The sequence below is a fragment of the Nothoprocta perdicaria genome, unplaced genomic scaffold (genome assembly GCF_003342845.1).
Source record: "Nothoprocta perdicaria isolate Ctin4 unplaced genomic scaffold, notPer1 scaffold_176, whole genome shotgun sequence".
Classification (NCBI taxonomy): Eukaryota; Metazoa; Chordata; class Aves; order Tinamiformes; family Tinamidae; genus Nothoprocta; species Nothoprocta perdicaria.
In genome coordinates, this window is record NW_020454938.1 from 1,314,144 (window position 1) to 1,332,876 (window position 18,733).

At 44.1% G+C, this 18,733-nt stretch overlaps 1 protein-coding gene across 1 annotated transcript in view; it reads right to left on the minus strand.

Moving 5' to 3' along the window:
- The window catches only part of AGBL1 (ATP/GTP binding protein like 1), a 226,126-nt gene that overhangs the window by 64,827 nt on the left and 142,566 nt on the right, over nt 1–18,733 (minus strand). The window contains exon 21 of the mRNA XM_026036318.1: nt 11,812–11,975. Coding sequence (XP_025892103.1) covers nt 11,812–11,975 — 164 coding nt within the window. The remainder of the gene's footprint in view (nt 1–11,811; nt 11,976–18,733) is intronic.

An 18,733-nucleotide genomic window follows, 5' to 3' on the forward strand; every position in this document is an offset into this window, starting at 1 on the left:
CCCTAACTCACAACTTGGGGACCTTTTGCACGTGGGCGACCGCCAGCCTCGCTCCCAGGGCTGTAACAGCATGTATGGAGCTAGCAGGGGGGTTTTGCAGCAGAAGCAATGCCAGGGAACTGCAAGGGGCCTTCTTTCCTCTTCTGTACCCCCTTCCCATCACCCGAGAACCTTGACTTGGCCACATGAGGAGAGCGATTTCTCCYGCAGAGCAGGGAGGGTTGTGGAAAAGTGCAAGGAACAAGACGGGCAGCGTCAATCCTGCTTTAATGGGAACGCTGCGGGGTGGATCCTGCAGCACACAGGCCCTTCCCTGCAGCCAGCCTCCMGAGGGATCACGTAGGGAAGGGGCTCATGGAACAATGGAGACCCTGCAGCTAAAGCCCAGCTCCCGGGGAGCACACACGGACTTGCGCGTCCTGCCCCGTCCCTGCAAAGGGGAACAGCAGGGCTTGGGGATGCCAGGAAGTGCAGCACGGAGGACAGCGCATCAGCACTTACATCTGCATGCGGATTCCACTCACTGTAACGTTGGAACAAAGTCCCTCSCAGAAGCTGCTGGTCGAACTTGGGCTGGAGCTCTAAATACAGCCAAGTATTAGCACGATAGAGAGGGCTCCTGCACTTCTGCTAACACCAGGAACCAGAGCTTAGCSATGTGAAAGTGCAGATAATAGTTCCCCATTGTTGGGAACTTAGCCCTTACACTTTGCCAGCTGCTGAATTCCTTCCAGCAGCTTTTTTTCTTTTTTGATACACCGTCACAGTCAGGCAAATATTGGGCTAAAGCAAAACCTAATGGAGAATAGAAATAAAAAAGTGTGCCCCTGAGAACGACCCTTGTCGATCTCTGCACTCAGTTGTTATCTTGAAGGCAACCCTCTTTCTGAACTTTGGTAGGAGTCTAATTAATGAGTTAATTCCCTGCTAATCTATTCTCTTCTTTGTGTCTGCTTCATGATTAATTTAGTTCCAGTGAATTTCCTTTACTGACTGCAGAGTAGAAACACATTTCCTATCCTATTAATCTCCACTCCTGACCCAACAGCAGGGAGCTAAACAAGGGCAAATGTCTCCATGCTTTTATTTTCTGCACCATTGCAGAGCACAGGCAATCTCTTTAAAAAAAATAAAAAATAAAAAAGGGAAATTTTCCAGACATGTTCACCCCAAAACTACAAGAGGAGATGGAGCCAGGCTAGACATCAAGAGGGTGTAAAGGCCATAAATCAGCTGACAATTCTAGTGAGTCCAGTCAAGCCCTGATCTAGTGCAGAGTCAGCCTGGGAGGGCAGCAAGAAGCACCCAAGTCATGAGCAGGAGCAAACGCTCAGAGCAAAGTTCAGGCCCAGACTCTGAGGACATAAACACGCCAGGTAGACTGCAGGGATCTGGGCTTCACCACTCCCGAAGCTCTGAAGCTCCCCCAATATGTTTCCAATAATAATTTCTTAGTTTGGAAGGGAAGGTTTTGCTTAGAGGATAGACACACTCCTTTATCTCCCTCAACTTCCTCTATTTCCCAAGACAGGAGGAATAATTCTCCATCTATATTCAGCTCATAATTTTTCTTTTCTGCATTTAAAATTGTTAGAATCAAGTACTTACCATTATGTACTGCTTAAAGAGAAAGGAAACAACACTGTGTAATGGGTAGTGGTACAAAAATGTGGAAGAAAGCAGAAGGCAGCGTGCCTGTGAGGCACCTCTGTGCAACTGGCTGTTGAGCAGCTCATCAGAGACAGGAAAGGACACCTTCCTGGGATTCCACTCTAACCATCTTACCTACCTTCCAAGGAAGCAGTAAGAACAAAACACACACACACACAACGAAAAACAGGACAACAGAACCAGCCCTCATTCCCTCCTACTCACCAGAACACTACAACCAAATCTATGGGATTTCGGGCATCCTCCTAGGCATCAAAGCGATGCCTGGGATTACTACCACAAACCTTGCTCCTGATGGCACAGCATGTTAAGGGCATTGTTAATGATGGACCAAAGACACTGCTGTTCATGAGACAGGTTGTTTAAAGCAGCTTTAACAGCCTTCTAGCACATACTCCAGCATCCCACAAGGGATGCAGTAAAGGCAGGAAAGCACCACAAGGCAGATGAGATGCCTACACAAACAAGYATCCCCTTTCCATGGCTGTTCCCTTCGTACCTACAGGGGAAATTGTCCCTGAAGGTTCAATAAGCATCCTGCTATCGCTTCTGCCCCAAGAGCTGCCTACCCAGTGTCACTTTAAGTGGATGAAGATGCCAGAAATGAGATATGAGAAAAATATCCTGAAAATGGCAGAAGCCTCTACACATCCTAACTCTTATCTCCTTTGGCAAATTAATTCCAGATCATATACTAGAGTATTCTATTTCTGCCAAGTTTAAGGAACTAATGGATGCTGCATTACCAAGAAGCCCTACAGACACCTCACGCTGCTGGGAATTAGCTCTTCATGGGCCACTACTATCAAAGGGACTCGAGCTGGCAGAGAGACAAAGATCAAAAGTTTTGCAGGGATGCTGAGACCAACACTCACAGCTTTGCTGCTCTTCAGGTGCCAGGGCAGACATGACTAGACTTTCCAAGCAGACTAGCACCGAGTCAGCCAGCAGAAGCACTGTGGGCTTAGCCAACAGGCCTTGCTCTCGAGGGCCTTCTCTGCTCAGACACAACGCTTTGATCCTGAATAGAACATTTGCACAGTAAGAGTGGGCTAGGATTAAAATAAAAAAAAAAAAAAAAAAAAAAAAAGGAGAAAGAAAGAAAAGTGATGAGAACCTTTTCCTGCATCTCATATTGCCAATTTGCTCCTCTGGAAGAAACAGAGAGACCCCCATGATGTGCACAGGAAAACCCAAGCCCCCTTTTCCAGCCTAATTTGTCCTTCATCCTTCGCCTAGCCCAACCCCAGCCCCCACATACATTCTTTTGTATGTTTTGTTTTTCCTCATCCCAATACYGAGTTCTTGACAGACAGCAGGTTGTTTGGGATCTCCTGCAGCTTGCTGGGGGTTTTAAGGGAAGGGTTTAATCTTGGCAAACCCTTGTTCTTTCATATCCACCACTTATAGGGACCCTCTCTGAACTATTTAGGTATTAGGAAAAAAAAAAGAAAGGCATCATTTTCAAGGCAGAGAGAAAACACTGGAATCTAAAGCACTAAAAATCTTATGGGTCCATGTTTTGGCCTGAAAGGTTCTTTCATAACTCCCATTTGTGGCCTGTAATCTTCCATAATAATTGCTTAGATAAAATGGTTCCTCCAACACGGTTTATCAAACCAGGTAATGACAGGGGTGATTAATCCAGAACCTACCATCATTCTTGAAGATACCAGACCTCAACGGCAAGGAAGAGACAGCTATATTGAAGATATTTCAAAACTGTTATTTTAACAAATSCTACACTTCCCCTGGCAAAACCACATTCAATTCTTGTAGTTCTGCATCTTAAAAAATGTCTCACAAATCAGAAGGGTTCAAAACAGATAATAAAAATAGTTAGAGGCACAAGAAGACTGAAAAAAAAAAAATGGGCATCTTTCTCAACTAGATGCAAAAAAGGGAGCTGCTATTTGTTTACAAAATAAGTGGCTATTTGGGCACTCCCAATTATTCCATCTTGYAGCAGAGGACAAAGATGCATTTGCAAGGGTGGAAAAACAACTGATGAAAGGAAAAGCTTTCTTTTTATGCACAACACCCAGCTCATCTATAAAACTCACAAGATCCACAGCTCCTGGCTGCAGTTTGCTAAGATTCAAAACGCATTAGGCACGTAGATAGAAACTGAGAGCACCTGGAACGGCTCGTTAGACAAGATTATAATTATTTGGAAAGAGAGCAAACTCCAGGTATAAATAAATTGCTACCTGAAGACAGAAGAGCACTTCCCCAGGGGCAGGGATATTCTGTAATTGTCCACTATGGCAGTATCTTGCATCGCTCTGATACTAGCTCTAATACTGAGCTCTCGCAGCAAGGACATTTCACCACTCTAATTGTTATAGCAGATCCTGCCATCTTATGATTCACTTATTCACAGGTGGAAACAAAAACAAGTCGTGTGCTAGAAAAACAATAACAAAAAGTATTGACATTAGGGAAGGCCTGAAAAAGATAAATCCAGGTATCAACACTTTACCCAAATTCTTGGCTGCCCCCTGCAGCTCAATGAAAGATGAAGCATGATTTTGTAATTAGAAACAAGAGTTTTTTTGCTTGCATTTTGAACCACGTTAGACTTTTATGTTTTAATAAGATGCTGATATTTATGGAAGATGCTACAGTATGGTGTCTTCAAAACCAGTTCTGAAATGCGGAGTGTGAGGTAAAAACACATTGGGTAGACTAGACRGACTGATCAAAGGAACAGATAGAGAACAAATGCTTTATATTCTTCCCATTATGTTTTATTTCTGATGATTTGGGCCTGATAGCAGAATCTTTCTGCCATTCAGCTGTTTCTGTTGCTTATTCTACCTTCAAAGTCTAAATCTTCAAACTCGCACTGAAATAGGGGATTTAAGGTAGTAAYTGCCTTAACGTTAACACTTAAGAAGAAGCCGTTACGGTCTAACTGGTGAATAACGTGCCACAGGTAAAACTGCTGATTATGTATTTTAAAATGGTTAAAGCACATATTTGAAAGCCTGACTAAAAAGCATGTTTTAGATCCTTTAAAAATGAAATTCAACCTTCCCCCAAATCAACTTTGCTTTCATTTACGAGCACAAATTTTAACAGAAAAAAAAAAAAAAAAAAAAAGGAATTGGAGATAGAGCCACTCAGCAGCCTAGTCTCACTGCATCTTGGAGACAAATATAGGGAGAACATCTCTTAATAGCTGCAAAAGGACATTTTTTTTTTTCTTCTTTTCTCTTGCGCTGTTCTGAGTCTGCCTCTCCTTCCTCTCCCACAGCAAACACACACTCGGGGTTGCTCACATTGCTCAGCATCACGTTTCCAGACAGCTGAGAGCTGCAGAGAGCTGCTTCGACCAGCAGGTGCAAAGGCAGAATGAAGCCAAACCCCCAAATGGGTTTTTTGGAAACTGGGAGTTCACAACACTTCTCTAAGAAAAACACGTAAATTTGTCATTGCCGAGAATAAACATATGAATGTCCTCATTGCCCTTTTTCTTCTGAAATTCAAGAAACTGAATTCAAGTACTAGAAGTGAACTTAGGAATTGGAAAATTGAATGAAGTTAACTCTAGATCCTGTGAAGTTCCTCCTCATCCCACCTCCTGATTCACAACCTGGCTTGAGGATCTCACTTCTCAATGTGTGGGCACCCGTATGGCTTTGCCAATGCTCCCCAAGCCAGGTCTTTCAGAGCCTCCTGTATCCTTCTCATTCCTTTACTTGTCATCCTCCTGCGCACACTGAATCCCTCCAGCACATCACAGGTCTAACCTCACTGTTCCATGTCACAACCAGGTCCCCATCTCTGCCACGGCACCATGACAGTGCTGAGCACATCAGGGCTCTGCCCTGGACAGCTCAGAAGAGATCCCACATCCGTGCTGCATTTCTCAGYTCTACAGATTGGCCATGACAAAAGGGATGGGTCTTTGTCTTGAAACAGGAGCTGGAAATTTAGCTTCAGCACATCCCTGCTTAGCTGGTAWTAACAATAATAATGATTTTACATGGATTCTTCCCATCATATCCTAGTCTCAGCTGCAGTCTAATTCTCACARCTCTTGCTATCAATGCTGCACAGAAACAAAAGGTCCTAATAAGCCCATATTGTTTCTGAGAGGACACAAGAGAGGCTACAAGGGTCTGGCCTATTCATTTATCTCCGTAGGTGCATGTGCTCACCCAGGTACACACGCGTGTGCTGGGTCTTGCAACAACAGCCTGCACCTACTTATCTCATGTCTCACTCGCTGCCTCTGCCACGGCCCTTTTCACAGTATCTAGAGCAGCAGCAACCTGCAGGGCCTGCTGTGAGTCACAGCCACAATGCACTGAGCAGCCAGAGCCTCTGACACAACGTACAGCCGCCCAGATGTCAGCGGAGGTGGCTGTGGAGCACTTCAAAATACCATTCAAGTGCCAACCTTCACCTCCGAATATGACATTTTGCTCACCCACCCGCTTTCCTTCCAGGCTACACACTCCCTTTGCTGCAACTCAGCGGCTTTAATTATGAATTTCTCCATCAACTCTCTTCCTTTAACCATTTAGTTTCTCRTTTGGCCTGTGAAGTTGGATTTGCCCCTAGATTGCAGGTGTGTGTTGCCAGTTGCAGGTGTGTGTTGCAGTGCCAAAGCGCTGGTCAGACTCATTTCCAGACTGGGCATCAGACCAAAAGGACACGCAAAAGCTACTTGCCTTGAGTGCAGAAATGTTTCCTCTCTTGTTCTCTCTGCAGAGAAGGCAACAGAGCTGGTGACACGGCACACCTAGGAGYACCGTTCTATCCGAACAGTTTGGCTCTCCTTAGCTCTTCCTGTCTAGGTCCGTCAAATGGGTSGAAACTTCTGGTCTGGGGAAAGTCTGGGTCCCCCTGGGGGTTTTAAGGGGGCTTCAGCTCCTGTACTTTGCCCTTGACAGGAAATCTTTACTGTAAGCAGCCAAAATGCATGTGCTRCTGTCACCACCCGTGCCGTGCAGGAAGCCTGGGAGGCTCATGATGCRAATGGGTGAGTAGACACTCTGCTCTACGCAGTGTCACAGGTTCCTCTCAGTTTACTTTTAAATTCTGTGATGGTTGGACATCTGGGCCCCCCTGCTGAGTCCAAAAGAGGCGAGAACTCTGAAAGCTCAAATGCTTGCAACTCGCATCAAAAAGTCTCCTGTCCTGTGATTTACATTTCTTGATTAACTCTCCAGCAGGCAAGAGTTCAGGGTTGGAGGTAAAGTCTGTTTCGACCCTCACCAGATCTAATCTTCTCCTGCATGAGTGTGTTCTTCAAAAGATTCTATTGGGAACCACCGACAGATTAATTAAAGGTCACCTTAAATGACAATTACAATAAAGAAGATAGCTCAGAGAAAATAAAAAACATTCTATTTCCATARAAATATGCTTTCTTCAGAAGGACTGGGGCTTTATTTTGTCTGGCTATCATCCTACTCATTAACACTATTGTTTTTCCCTGTCCTAAAGAACGTACAGCAGCACATACCAATATGAAAGATCTGCTTATTTTCTCTRTTTTTCACAGGTCTCTGAAGTTCTTTGTGCATCTGGGAACACCATTTGGAAAAGTACCACATGGAAACACTACAGCACCAAGACCTTTTGATGTAGCTTTGTTATTTATCCACGCATCCCACCAGCACAGACGCTAGGATTCCCACCTCAGYAATGTTGGCTTATCCTCTGAAGTTGGTCAAACATATGAAAACAAAGCACAAAGCTCATCAATAAATTTGCAGTACACAGTTGTCCTCTGCTGTTGTGCCAGAGCCTCAGATGAAACTCAAGTGGTGCTTCCCCTACTGCTGGAGCATACATACAGTCTATACGAAAGTGTGTATATATAGTATTCTAATCCTGCCTTTTCAACACTAGAACCACAGCATGTTCAGTTTGAAGTCCTGCTTCTGGCTGAGTTAAAGATGGCCAACAGGCCATTCRGACCATTCCTGCCTGAAATCACTCTGCTTCTTGCCCTTCAAAGAGAGACCATCTACAGACCACCCAGTGGTCTGTACATGACAGATGTACCTGTTCTTCTGGCATGGCCTTTATAGGCCAGAAGAACAAGAACATCTCCTATAATACATTCACCTGGGAGACACATCTTAATGGGGAATCACTTCTGAACCCCTGCTAGCAATCAGCTTTATGCTTCTATCCCAGCATGTTTGTGGCCCCCATATCTCATGTTAAGGCAAAARGACTGTGCCAAAGAACAGACATACTCCAAATCAGCATGAAGAGGTGTAATACAGGCGAGTGCTACACCAATATGCCTCACAGAAAGGGCAATGCAGAGCACATTTGTTCTGCTGAATATATACAACTTCATTACCTGCAGTCCAGTCAGATTTGTGCTGTACAGTGCTTCAAATAACCTCAGATATGATAGCAAGAGGGCCTCTGTGTGTATTTAAACATCCTTCTGTGATTTTTTCTCATCCATTTGCTTTCTTCCTCTCCTATCTGTTGTTATTTAAATTGCTACTATTTGACTATTAGATGGTAAATTAATTATGCCTGAAATAAGTGTGAATAATTGTACTCAGCCTGGCACAGCTGGGGCTGGCTTCTGATAACAATCAACAAAAGCTGTGCAGCTCCCAAGATGTTTCATAATAAAAATCAATAGGAGGAAAATAGGGTCAGCTCCAGAAAGTGTTAATGAAAAGTTGCTGAATTACAGTGGCTCACCTGTGCAGGGCTACACGAAAGCCTCCTAAAGAGCAAATATATTCATCATAGGCTGTGTTGCTCAGCAAAGTCTCCAAAGAAGTCGCTGGGCTTGTATTCTTGTAATARCAAAAAAAAGAGATGCTGAAGAGTGCAGAATGGGAAGGTTGAAAGGGTGGCTGAAAGATGATTCACTTTCTTATTTGGAAAGCATGATCATAAAAGTATATAGTGGCAGTGAAGTATGCGTCTATAACAGATCTGAACTCAAGATCTGAGCTTCTTCCTCCGGATGACAGGAGGAAACAACCTCACAGGTTGTTGATTTTAGGATTGCCTAACTCCTGATCCTAACTAGTACAGCAACATGAGACCATTTCAAAGGCCAGCTTCAGATGCTCTCACACCCGATATTGTTAGTGTTACACTGTGCCCACAAAAAGATCTATATGAACATATATATATATATATATATATATAAATGAATAAATGCTCTCAAAATTCCTCTTACCCCATATCCTGCACCACCAACATGACACAGCATTTTTGCCTATGCAGGTAAAGCATTTTCAGGACATTTCAGTTCAGGCATGCAATACAGAAATGTTACATCCAGAGATGGTCATAAAGCAGTAGAAGTTTGAAACTCTTTTACCAACAGCATAATTTGTGACTAAGCTAAAGAACAGAATCAACAACCTCCTCCACAGAAAGCTGCCACAGGGTATTTAATGTCCCTAGATCACAGAAGTTAAAACTACCTAGATCTTCGTTTAAAGGAAAATGAAGTTTTAATCAAATAGACACCAGAATCAAAACTGTCAAATAATTCCTTTTTTGCCACCCCCACTTCTTAAGGGTAAATTCACAAAATGATGGAAGAGCACTTGAGCACTTCCATCTTCATCCACGTGTTGGAGGACTCCCCAGAGTCCCACTGTCTAGACGGCTGGGGGGACCCAATGCCACAGCTGCTGGAACACGCAACATCAAGTTCCTATAGTCAAAATGAATGCTTACAATAGTAAAAAATGAACCTGCATTTCCCTGTAACTACAGAAAAATCCAAACAAATAGGCTAGGGAGTCATTTACTATCATGGTACAGAAGCATAATGCTGCGTTTCTGCTATTCAAAGACAGTTAAAAGATGCCCCAGATGGCACAAACAGGTTTTGTTCCATCTCCGAATTTTGTCGTTCAAAATTTCCTCCCCCTCCTTTATCCGCTTCACTTCCTTAAATTCACTTTAGATTGATGTGAATTGCACTTGAGCCACATGACTTAACTGACAAGTGGYACTGCTTGCACAACCCTAATGAGGGAAGGCTGCACTGCAGTAAAAGATGGGAAATCCAACAGCTCAATAGCACCTGCCATCCCAGGAGTGCATCAGCGCGGTGCAGACCAACCTGCAAATCCTGCCTGTCAATTCCTGGATTTCCCATCCATTCCCCATCCATTCCCACCCATCTCACTGAGCTCAGCACAAGGAAGATGAAAAGATTACATGCGGACAACAGCCTGGAAAGGCGAGTAAGCATTCTGCTTGTGATTAATAGCAGAGCTAGGCGWATTTACCATCTGAGGTGTGAAGAAATGCGGCTCTACTGAAGAAATGCACAATTATGATGGCGAAACTCAGGAGATGAATAGTATCTGAGTCAAGAGAAAATGCTTAATGGCTTCACAAAGGCCTGTCTCGACATATAAGACAGATCTCCTGAACAAATGGCTACAACTGCTACAATATATGCAACACTTAAGCGCAATCTGAAGGGCAGAAAACATGCATTTAAACATGAGTTTAAACCACAAGCAAGGCAGGGGATGATACTTGTGACGTGGCAGGTTGCTCTTGCTTTCCATCTCTCCAAGCTGCTTCAAGCAGCCACTTCCCATCCTCATTGTAAAGTCACCTGGACAGTGTTGGCTAAAACCCAATCACTTTTACAGTAAACGAGGCATGAAGCCTATTATCACAAAACAGGTCTAACAAATACAGTATTTAGTTTTCCCAACACAGGATTCCTGAACATCCAAATGAACTGCAAGGCATCGAGGGGTGGCTAGATATGCCAAGTTAGTGATTCTTCCAGGGGCCTGACAACAGTATGTTTGTAAAGCCAACTTATATCTTTGGAAGAAGTGAATTATTAAATCCCACCTACACATGTGATATGGCAGGAGGCTGATATGGCACAGGGGCCATGGCGCTTGACAAAAAAAAAATCTGTCTCTTAATAACTATTCATTGGAACCTATTACACAGTATTTTGAATCTGAGAACACAGTATTAATTTGCTGAATGTGTTTCTGTGAATCTAGTTGAGAGAACTGCATAATGTTTTTGCTAGGAATAGTAGTCCTAAGGGAACCAGGAACCCGTGGATGAATGCAGAACAGAGAGGGCACACATATGAGCAACAGGGACAGTGCTTTCTAGGTCTTCTTTTCCATTCACAAACTTTGAGGTCTCCATGACAAGAGATCTCTGCAGGAAGCTGAAGGGTACATGTGTTTATCATTTAGTTAATCTTTCCCTATAAAGGCTAAGTTTCATATGAGGGGGAATCACTGAACCCTGCTTTAGCTTGCAGCTTACAAACAGTTCATCATTACACCAGGGGAAATTATTCTCTGTTGCTTCCCCAACTAAAGCCAACTTTATCAGTTTAAGAAGAATGGAGTGTTGGTAGTTTAACCACCTAATTCTACTGTCTTCTACAGTCACCACAAAATCTGATAGTATCATTGAATGTTTTATATACATTCTGCTTCTGTGAGTATGAGCAGCTACGTATGGAAATACTGAAATTGTTCTTACCTTTCCTAAAACAGAGTTACACTTGGGAATCCTGCAGATGCAGCACAAGAAACCAACCAAGTGAAGTTTAGGTGGCTTCTTTATGCTGTCTTTTCCTTGTATTTTCTACGCTTTGAACAGAGGGGGTTTTAAATACGCAATCCCTCTTTCAGAAGCGGGAAACAAGCATTGTCTAAGAATCAGGCCTATGGTTTCTGGATCTGCCGACAAACAACTTTGTGAATCTGTGATATTTGTYCCCTACTGTGAAACTTCCTTGTAAGCGGGTAAGGATCCGAGGCGGACAGAACACAACATGACACYACATGGAGCAGAAGAAGGCTCCCTGCTGATATTTTTTTCAGGGAKGTACTWTCCCYATRCTCCAGTAATCAGCTCTGGAAGAARAACCGGAATTGGTAGAAAAATACAAACCAGGTTCCTATCTTTCATCTGTTCTATTACATGAATGGGTTTAGAGCCAATGATTTAGACACTTCTTTAGGATTCACTTGCCTCTATGTTTCCAGAAGCTCTCAATACACTCCAGTTCACAGCATGAAGATCTCAGCCACGAGAAGAGTCATTTCTTTGAAGCTAAACCCAAAATGCATCCCCAAGCAACTTGACCTACAGGAAAATCCTCTGAATATTCTTATCACTGACCTGTGTGTCCGAAGGTCTGTTATCTCCTCCTCCAGATCCAGTAGGAGTGCTGCTTGTGCCATCACTTGCTTGCTGCAGGGCAAGGATTTGAGATGCAGGATGAGCAGACCAAGGCAAAATTTGTTTCCCATCTCCTCCAGCTCCTGAGTTCCCAGCTGCAGACCCTGATGGAGAAAATTAGAAAGTTACAGTGCTGAATTTGAAATTCATAGGTGCATGGAGAAAAAAAAGGCAGTTTTGCAGAAGACAGCCAGCTCTTACTAGTGTTCTATTAATGTCCTTCCATTCTGACTAACGGGCTCACATTTGTCTTAGAAATTTCCCCTCAAGAGTCATTCAAGAATTAACTGACAGCTCTTTGTCTACACAAGCTACTCCGACAGAGCTATTCTACTCTAAAAATAGGGAAATAGAGGCAAATAGATACTGCATTTGCAGAAGTGATTGTAAGATTTAGGCTAAGACCCTACCCAGCTTTACAAATCATTAGGACTCATCTCTTCTTTCTCTGTTAGAAGAGTCATCTCCCTAAGCAATAGGAAAACAAAATGGGCTCAATAATTGTAAACACTGGGCAGTGGCAGAGAGGAGAAGAGGAAAGAGGAGAGAGATCTTTAACAAGTTATGAATTGTTTTTTGAGAAAATCAATAGCAAAGTAATTGCAAAATAACAAACACCTCTGAGGAATTTCACAGTCTATTAAAAGCTTGTGTGTCTCTAGCAGAGACAGAGACGCACAAACAGAATTTGGATTTGCAGCATCATCTTTCAAGCGACTTCTCCAAACTGCAGATCCTCATTGGAGGAGCCTCAATTACAAATCTTAGGTATTTGTTTTTTCCCACAGATTTCAAATAAAAATGAATAAAGCAAAAAGACTTAGTAAAGACAGAACACCCCCAAGGGCCTGCACAGAAGTCAGCGTAAGCACTGGTAGTTTCAAGGAAACAGTGAAGTAGCCAGAGATTGTTTTGTTTTCCTCATCCATCTAAGCTTTTCCAAAAAAAAAAAAAAACCTACAACACTAAGCAACTGAAATCTCTCATTTTGGCATGTAGAGATAACATCATGTGCATTCTTTAAATGATGTTTCCTCAGCAGCAGAATCACTTGGTCAACAGTTGCTGCCTCTTGCAATATCAGCCTAATGTACTTTATGGGCGAAAGCTCTGCAACCTACCTCCTGACACGGGCTCCCAACTCYCAATCCAAGATTGTTTCTATGTCAGAAATCCCCATCACTATCCTAGGAATGCCAGTGTGGCCTGTACTTCTGTGCTCAAATTTTTATTGGAATCTCTCAAGAACTGACTTCTGCTCTCTGAACACTCTCTTGCATGTTATTTTCAATCAAAACACATAAATCTGATGCTGTTTCTTCTCCCATCACAGGCACCTTCACTGCAAGACTTGCCACATAAGATCCAGGTGCAATGAAGGTGTAATACATAATTAATAGTTTTAATAAAACAGAAAAAAATGAGAATCAAAGCTCATAGATAGAAAGAAAAAAAGAGTGCTTAGCAATTCTGCATGGATTCCTAAATGTTTGGTTATTTTTCTTCAAAATACTTAAGGTTATTAGTATGGCAGACTTACAGTGAGCTGGCAGAAGAAGTGACATTTCTGAGAAAAATACCATTTCTACAGCAAAACGAGGTGTCTTCTCAGGGACAAAAAATACAGAGAGCATCTTGAGGCTTTCCCTGGGGTGCATCTCAGGGCCCTGCTTCCCAGATCAAGACAACGCATTAAAYGCCTATCAATCCGGGAGATGCCGAGCAGCGACTGCGCTAAAACTCAGCCTGGGGCTTYATGATCCCCTAGGGCTTTATTCAGGATATGAAGAGGTCTCGAGAAACTAGGAGCGGAGAAATAATAATAATAAAACTATAATATACCTGAGAAGCCTCAGACAGCAGTTGCTCACGCACTGAAGTTGGCTGCTCTGCGATGGACCCGTATTGCTTTGATGCCAGACAGCKCCGGAGCAACAGCTGGAAACCTCCGCTACAGGCTGACTTGTTAACACATTTTATTCGCTTGGAACTGCGACAGCCTTGTAGCTTTTATAACTCTGATAACTCAGAGAGTCCCCCTCCTCTCGCTGCACTGCTTTCAGGGTGGAGCTGAAGGGGTACAGCTTGACTCTCACTAGATTTGAAGCTGTTCACAGCAGATGCATCAAACTAACGGTACCGACAGCATCTCCCTACAAAGCAAGAAGCTGATACCCAGTCCCACTTGCATTGCCAAGAGGAGAGACTTGTGCCTGGGCCTCCTCTTGTACCTGTGCAACACGAACACACATTGACGAGCAGTGTGTGGGAGACGCAGAAGATRAGAGCTCTCAGCAGAGGCACTGCACCTGTGGTTAGCAAGCGGGTAGAAATCACCCTTCCAAGGCAGGGAAGCTGTTTCTACAGTCTCTTCAGTGTTTCTACACACACAGCAGCACGAGGCCCTGCAGGCGCGAGCAGCTCTGCCCCGACTGGCCTCCCCTGCTGCTTTGGATTCCCCGTGACTCCGGCTCTGCCCAGCTCAGCGCTTCTCAGCTGCCCTCCTTTGGACACGTCYGCCCGAGCAGCGGCCTGAAGAGCTGTCAGCAACCGAGCAAACGCTCCCACAGGAAACAGCATCTGCASAGAACACTGCAGACAAGCTAATCAGTCCTAATTAGCTCAGGGACATGCTAACAAAGCCATCTAACATCAAGAACCAACTCCTWTCTCCAGACAGTTATGCTTTGTTACGTGAAAATACCCATCTGGACCAGCATCAGCTTGACGCATAAAGCTCCACGGTACAACACGAATATGTCCATTGGTCCCAAGGGCTTTCTCGGCAGTTTTCTATGGTATCCTGATGTGAGACAGCTCAACAGGTTAACTGTTTTGTGACTACCGTACAGAAAACTTCCCAACAACTTTTGCTAAGCCCATTTCATGTTTTTAACCAGAGGAGGCTACGTGCAATCACATGATACCTAATGCACTCCAAATTTGGGGGTATTTTTACTTCTTATACTAAGAAATTAATTCTAGAAGCAAGTAATAGGTGAATGAAATAAACACCTAGCCTGGTAGCTCTGGCCTGGTTTCACTGGCACATTCCTGCTTTTGCTGYCAAACCTGCGCTGAGGCAGCCCGTGGGGCCGCAGGAGTCTCACGGGACCCCTTCCCTGCCACTGTCCCAGCAACAGCAAACCGAGGGGCAGGGATTTAACCAGGTAACTAATGAATGAGAACCACAACTTAGGGAGCTGRAAGATATTTATACACATGAGCGAACAGAGGATTACAGAGGAAGCGGCTGCTCCCTGGGTTCAGAGCACAGGGATCCCCAGCGCCCCGCGAGGCCACCGCACCGTTTCCTCACACTTCTGCTCACTTGCTCAGCCCTGGAGCAGCCGTTTTCACCAGCACACTCACTTGCCATCAGCATGTGCACACACACACACAGAGCATTCCTGCTGCATCTCAATAGCTTTACACACGCACAGCAGTTATGCACTGAGGCAGGGTATAAATAAATTGACGGCCTGCTTTCCCACTAATTCCATCAGCAAGGTCTCAGTCAGCATACTAACAGAAACCATTTGGAGGCTACAGAGGATAAACCAGGGAGTTGAATGAGGCGTTTGGAGCCTAGCGTCTGCAGCCTAAAGATCAGTTAGGATCAGATCTGAAAGACGCTGTCCTTTCATCCCCCATGAAAGGGCACACGCAGGAAAACTGGCTCTGGAGACAACTAGGAGAGCAGAGACCAAGCCATGTTTTCTCATGCCCCAAGAGTTCCCTAAGCAGCAGGCATGGCACGCAAGGGATGGAGCAAGGGAATGGGGCAACGGGCATTTGGGTCATAGAACTGCAAGAGGATTAAATGACTGGAAAAGGTGGATAATGCTAGAAAGCAAACTATAAAGAAAAAGAAAAAAGCAATACACAGGCTAGCCAGAATTTCTAGAGTAAGAGACAGAATACAAAAGGATGGGAGAGRAAAAAAAAGATGAGAAAGAAAGTGAGGTTGCTGAGGGTAATGGATGTTGGTGCAGAAGAATGAAAATAAGAGGGAAGCTAATGAAATCCTCTACATCCATCTCACCTCTTTCCCCTGGACAAGCCATAAAGGCAGGAAGATGCTATCCCTTCCAGAGCTCTTGCTTTCCAATAGAGTAGCCACCGCTTTTCTGCCCCGTTTATTACCATGGTACATGTTAAGAAGCTGTTCCTAGGCTTTGAACGGAGCTGGCCTAGCATTAATGGMTCATCCCTCTCTTTGTGGGCACTGAGCCATCTTTCACTGCTTCCCAAACACAACCAAGGCTGAGTGAACGACAGGCCAGGCCAGAACGGAGCACCTGAGGCACCTGCTGTTTCATCCGGCCTGGGTAAAGAACTTTGTAATTCCTGACCCAAGGAGTGCAGCCAGTTCCAGGGAGGAACTGCTGGCACTGTCCAATCCCAGGGTCTGGGATGTTGGATGTGGGAACACGTGGGATGTGAAAGCTGAGCACTTCTGGACATGGGCAACTCTTAAAGAGAGACTGCAAAGGCAATGGGTTTACCTGTGGTTGTCTAAAAGGGAAATACATTCCAATTCCTCTAACCCCATCAAATGACACCCTGAACGCCCGTCACTATCAYACCCGTGACTTCTTCCCACGTGCAGACTTCTGCTGTCTGCACACTGTGCACCCTTGAACAAGCCCCAGACAGGTTATAGCCTGAGGTATCTAAAGATTAAACGTGAGCGGAGCTTTAAATATGTCTGAGAACCTGTGTCAAATGAATTTACTCTCAAAAGGAGCCTGAGAAAGTGAGAAGCTGAATTTCTGCAAGTCTTAATTTGGCAGCCTAATCCCTGGATTACTTTGCCTCCTCCTCTGCTTCCACTTAGAAGTTTGCCTGTGTGAATAATTTAGTGTACAGGAAGACAACACGACTCTTGGGCCCACCCAAGCCTAAATTTTCAGCTATAAAATATGGCCGAACTGGATAAATTTATCATGGGAGCAAAAGCAAAATAACTCCCCAATCTCTGATGTGATCACCACATCTCTTGAAATAAAAGGATTTATGATGCTTATAATTTTATACTGGCTTATATAAATGTAGATGTTATTCATATTCTTAAAGCAACTAACCAGTTAAAAAAAATGGTATTTGCCTTCATAATGCTCTCACTATGGGAATCCACAGGTTAACTGTGTGTTATACAGAAAACCGATGGTTGCATCTTAATTGCATGAAACACCCTCATCTCACTGTATTATATCACACAACACCTAGATATGTTTTTGCATGTCTTTCAGTGTTTTAAGTCATGATACTGGGAACTCTCACGGCACCTTCTATGACAAGAACTCAGGGTTTTATAAAGAGCAATGGAGGAATCCTAGATCCCTTCCCTCTCATCCCCATGAGATACAAGCTGCTCTTCCCCCATCCGAGGTGACAAAAACATGGATTGACCACAATGATGCAGCCAACTGGGCGTGCTTGGCCTTCTGGAGCTTCATCCAAAAGGGACCTCAGACTCACAGTGCTTCTCACCTGCACCAGCACAGGGAGYGAGGCCCCGGGCTGCAGCAGCGAGCAGCCGACCCGGGCAGCCCGGCCGTCGCCCCACGGTCCTGCCGGCCGCTCCAGCCCAAACAAACGTCAAGCCACGTCACTCCCCTTCTAACTCAACAGCTCCAGCATCCTCAGTTCTTCCCCATAGAGAAGCTGCCTTCCAGGCCACTAAACACTTTCACACGCTCTTCCTCGCTCCCCTTGATCACTGCTTGGTCCCTTCCAGGGGAAATGACCCAGAACAAACACCACACTCCACAGGAGGCACCACCATTCATGTCTAGAGGGATATTACAATATCTCCCCATGTCTATGCCTTTCTTTACACATCCTGACATCTTACTCGCTTTTTTCTTTAGTGCTGCTGCTGCACATGGAGCAGACATCTTCATCAAGCTCTCTTTATAAAAAGCTACTTATTTTTCCTGGATGGTTACAGCTAATTCAGAACCCAGCCATGTGTCTGGATGCTTTAAACTATTTCTTCAAACAGGCTTTATCCTGCCATTGTCTATGTTTCATCACACATTCTAGTACTCATGATCTTTCAGTTCTCTCATTACAGCATAATTTGCATCAGCTGCAAACAATGCATCTAATTACTGCTTTCTTTGCCCTGTAGTATTTAAAAATTTAAAGTATTAATATCAACCAATTCACAGACTGATAACTGGGCTAATCTCACTATCAACTTGCACCCAAGGCCAGAGCACGTATCCCACCTATTGTTCCAGCCTTTTAACTAAGTTAAAATAACTTAGGCTATAAACTATATAGATCTAARCTACAGTCTCTGTAGACTATGCAGCTAATTCTCTTATGTCTCACTCTGTGACTCCCCCAGTTTGTTGATAATTTTTCTCTTGCTAGGAGCTTTCTTATCACCTCTAGATATACAGCAATCCAGACTGCGTAACCACATGAAACAATCTGGGTTTATCCCCAGAAACCATGGGTGAAATTCCACCTTCATTCTCCAATACCTTTTCAAAAAAAACAAAAAAATCAAAAAAAAATCACTGTATCATCAAGGCTCAATTAACCCTTCACAACTGCTGTRGTTCCTGGTCCCTATGTTACTCCAGTGGCAATGGCTCTGTTATTGGTGGCCTTCAGTCTCTAGAAGAAGTCCTCAGACACAGAGAGTCAATTAGCAATTCTCTGCCCACGTTCACATGAGAGTTCCCCAAAATCCTCTGGGTGCCAGTTCCCTTAAAACCAATGTTAAATTGGATTTTTATACAGTGATCTACAGATGAGAGACAGGGGCACAGAACCGTCTGCATCTCCATTACAGCTCATTTTTATCCTAATTTTTTACTCAGCAGAAATCCATCCCCTTATG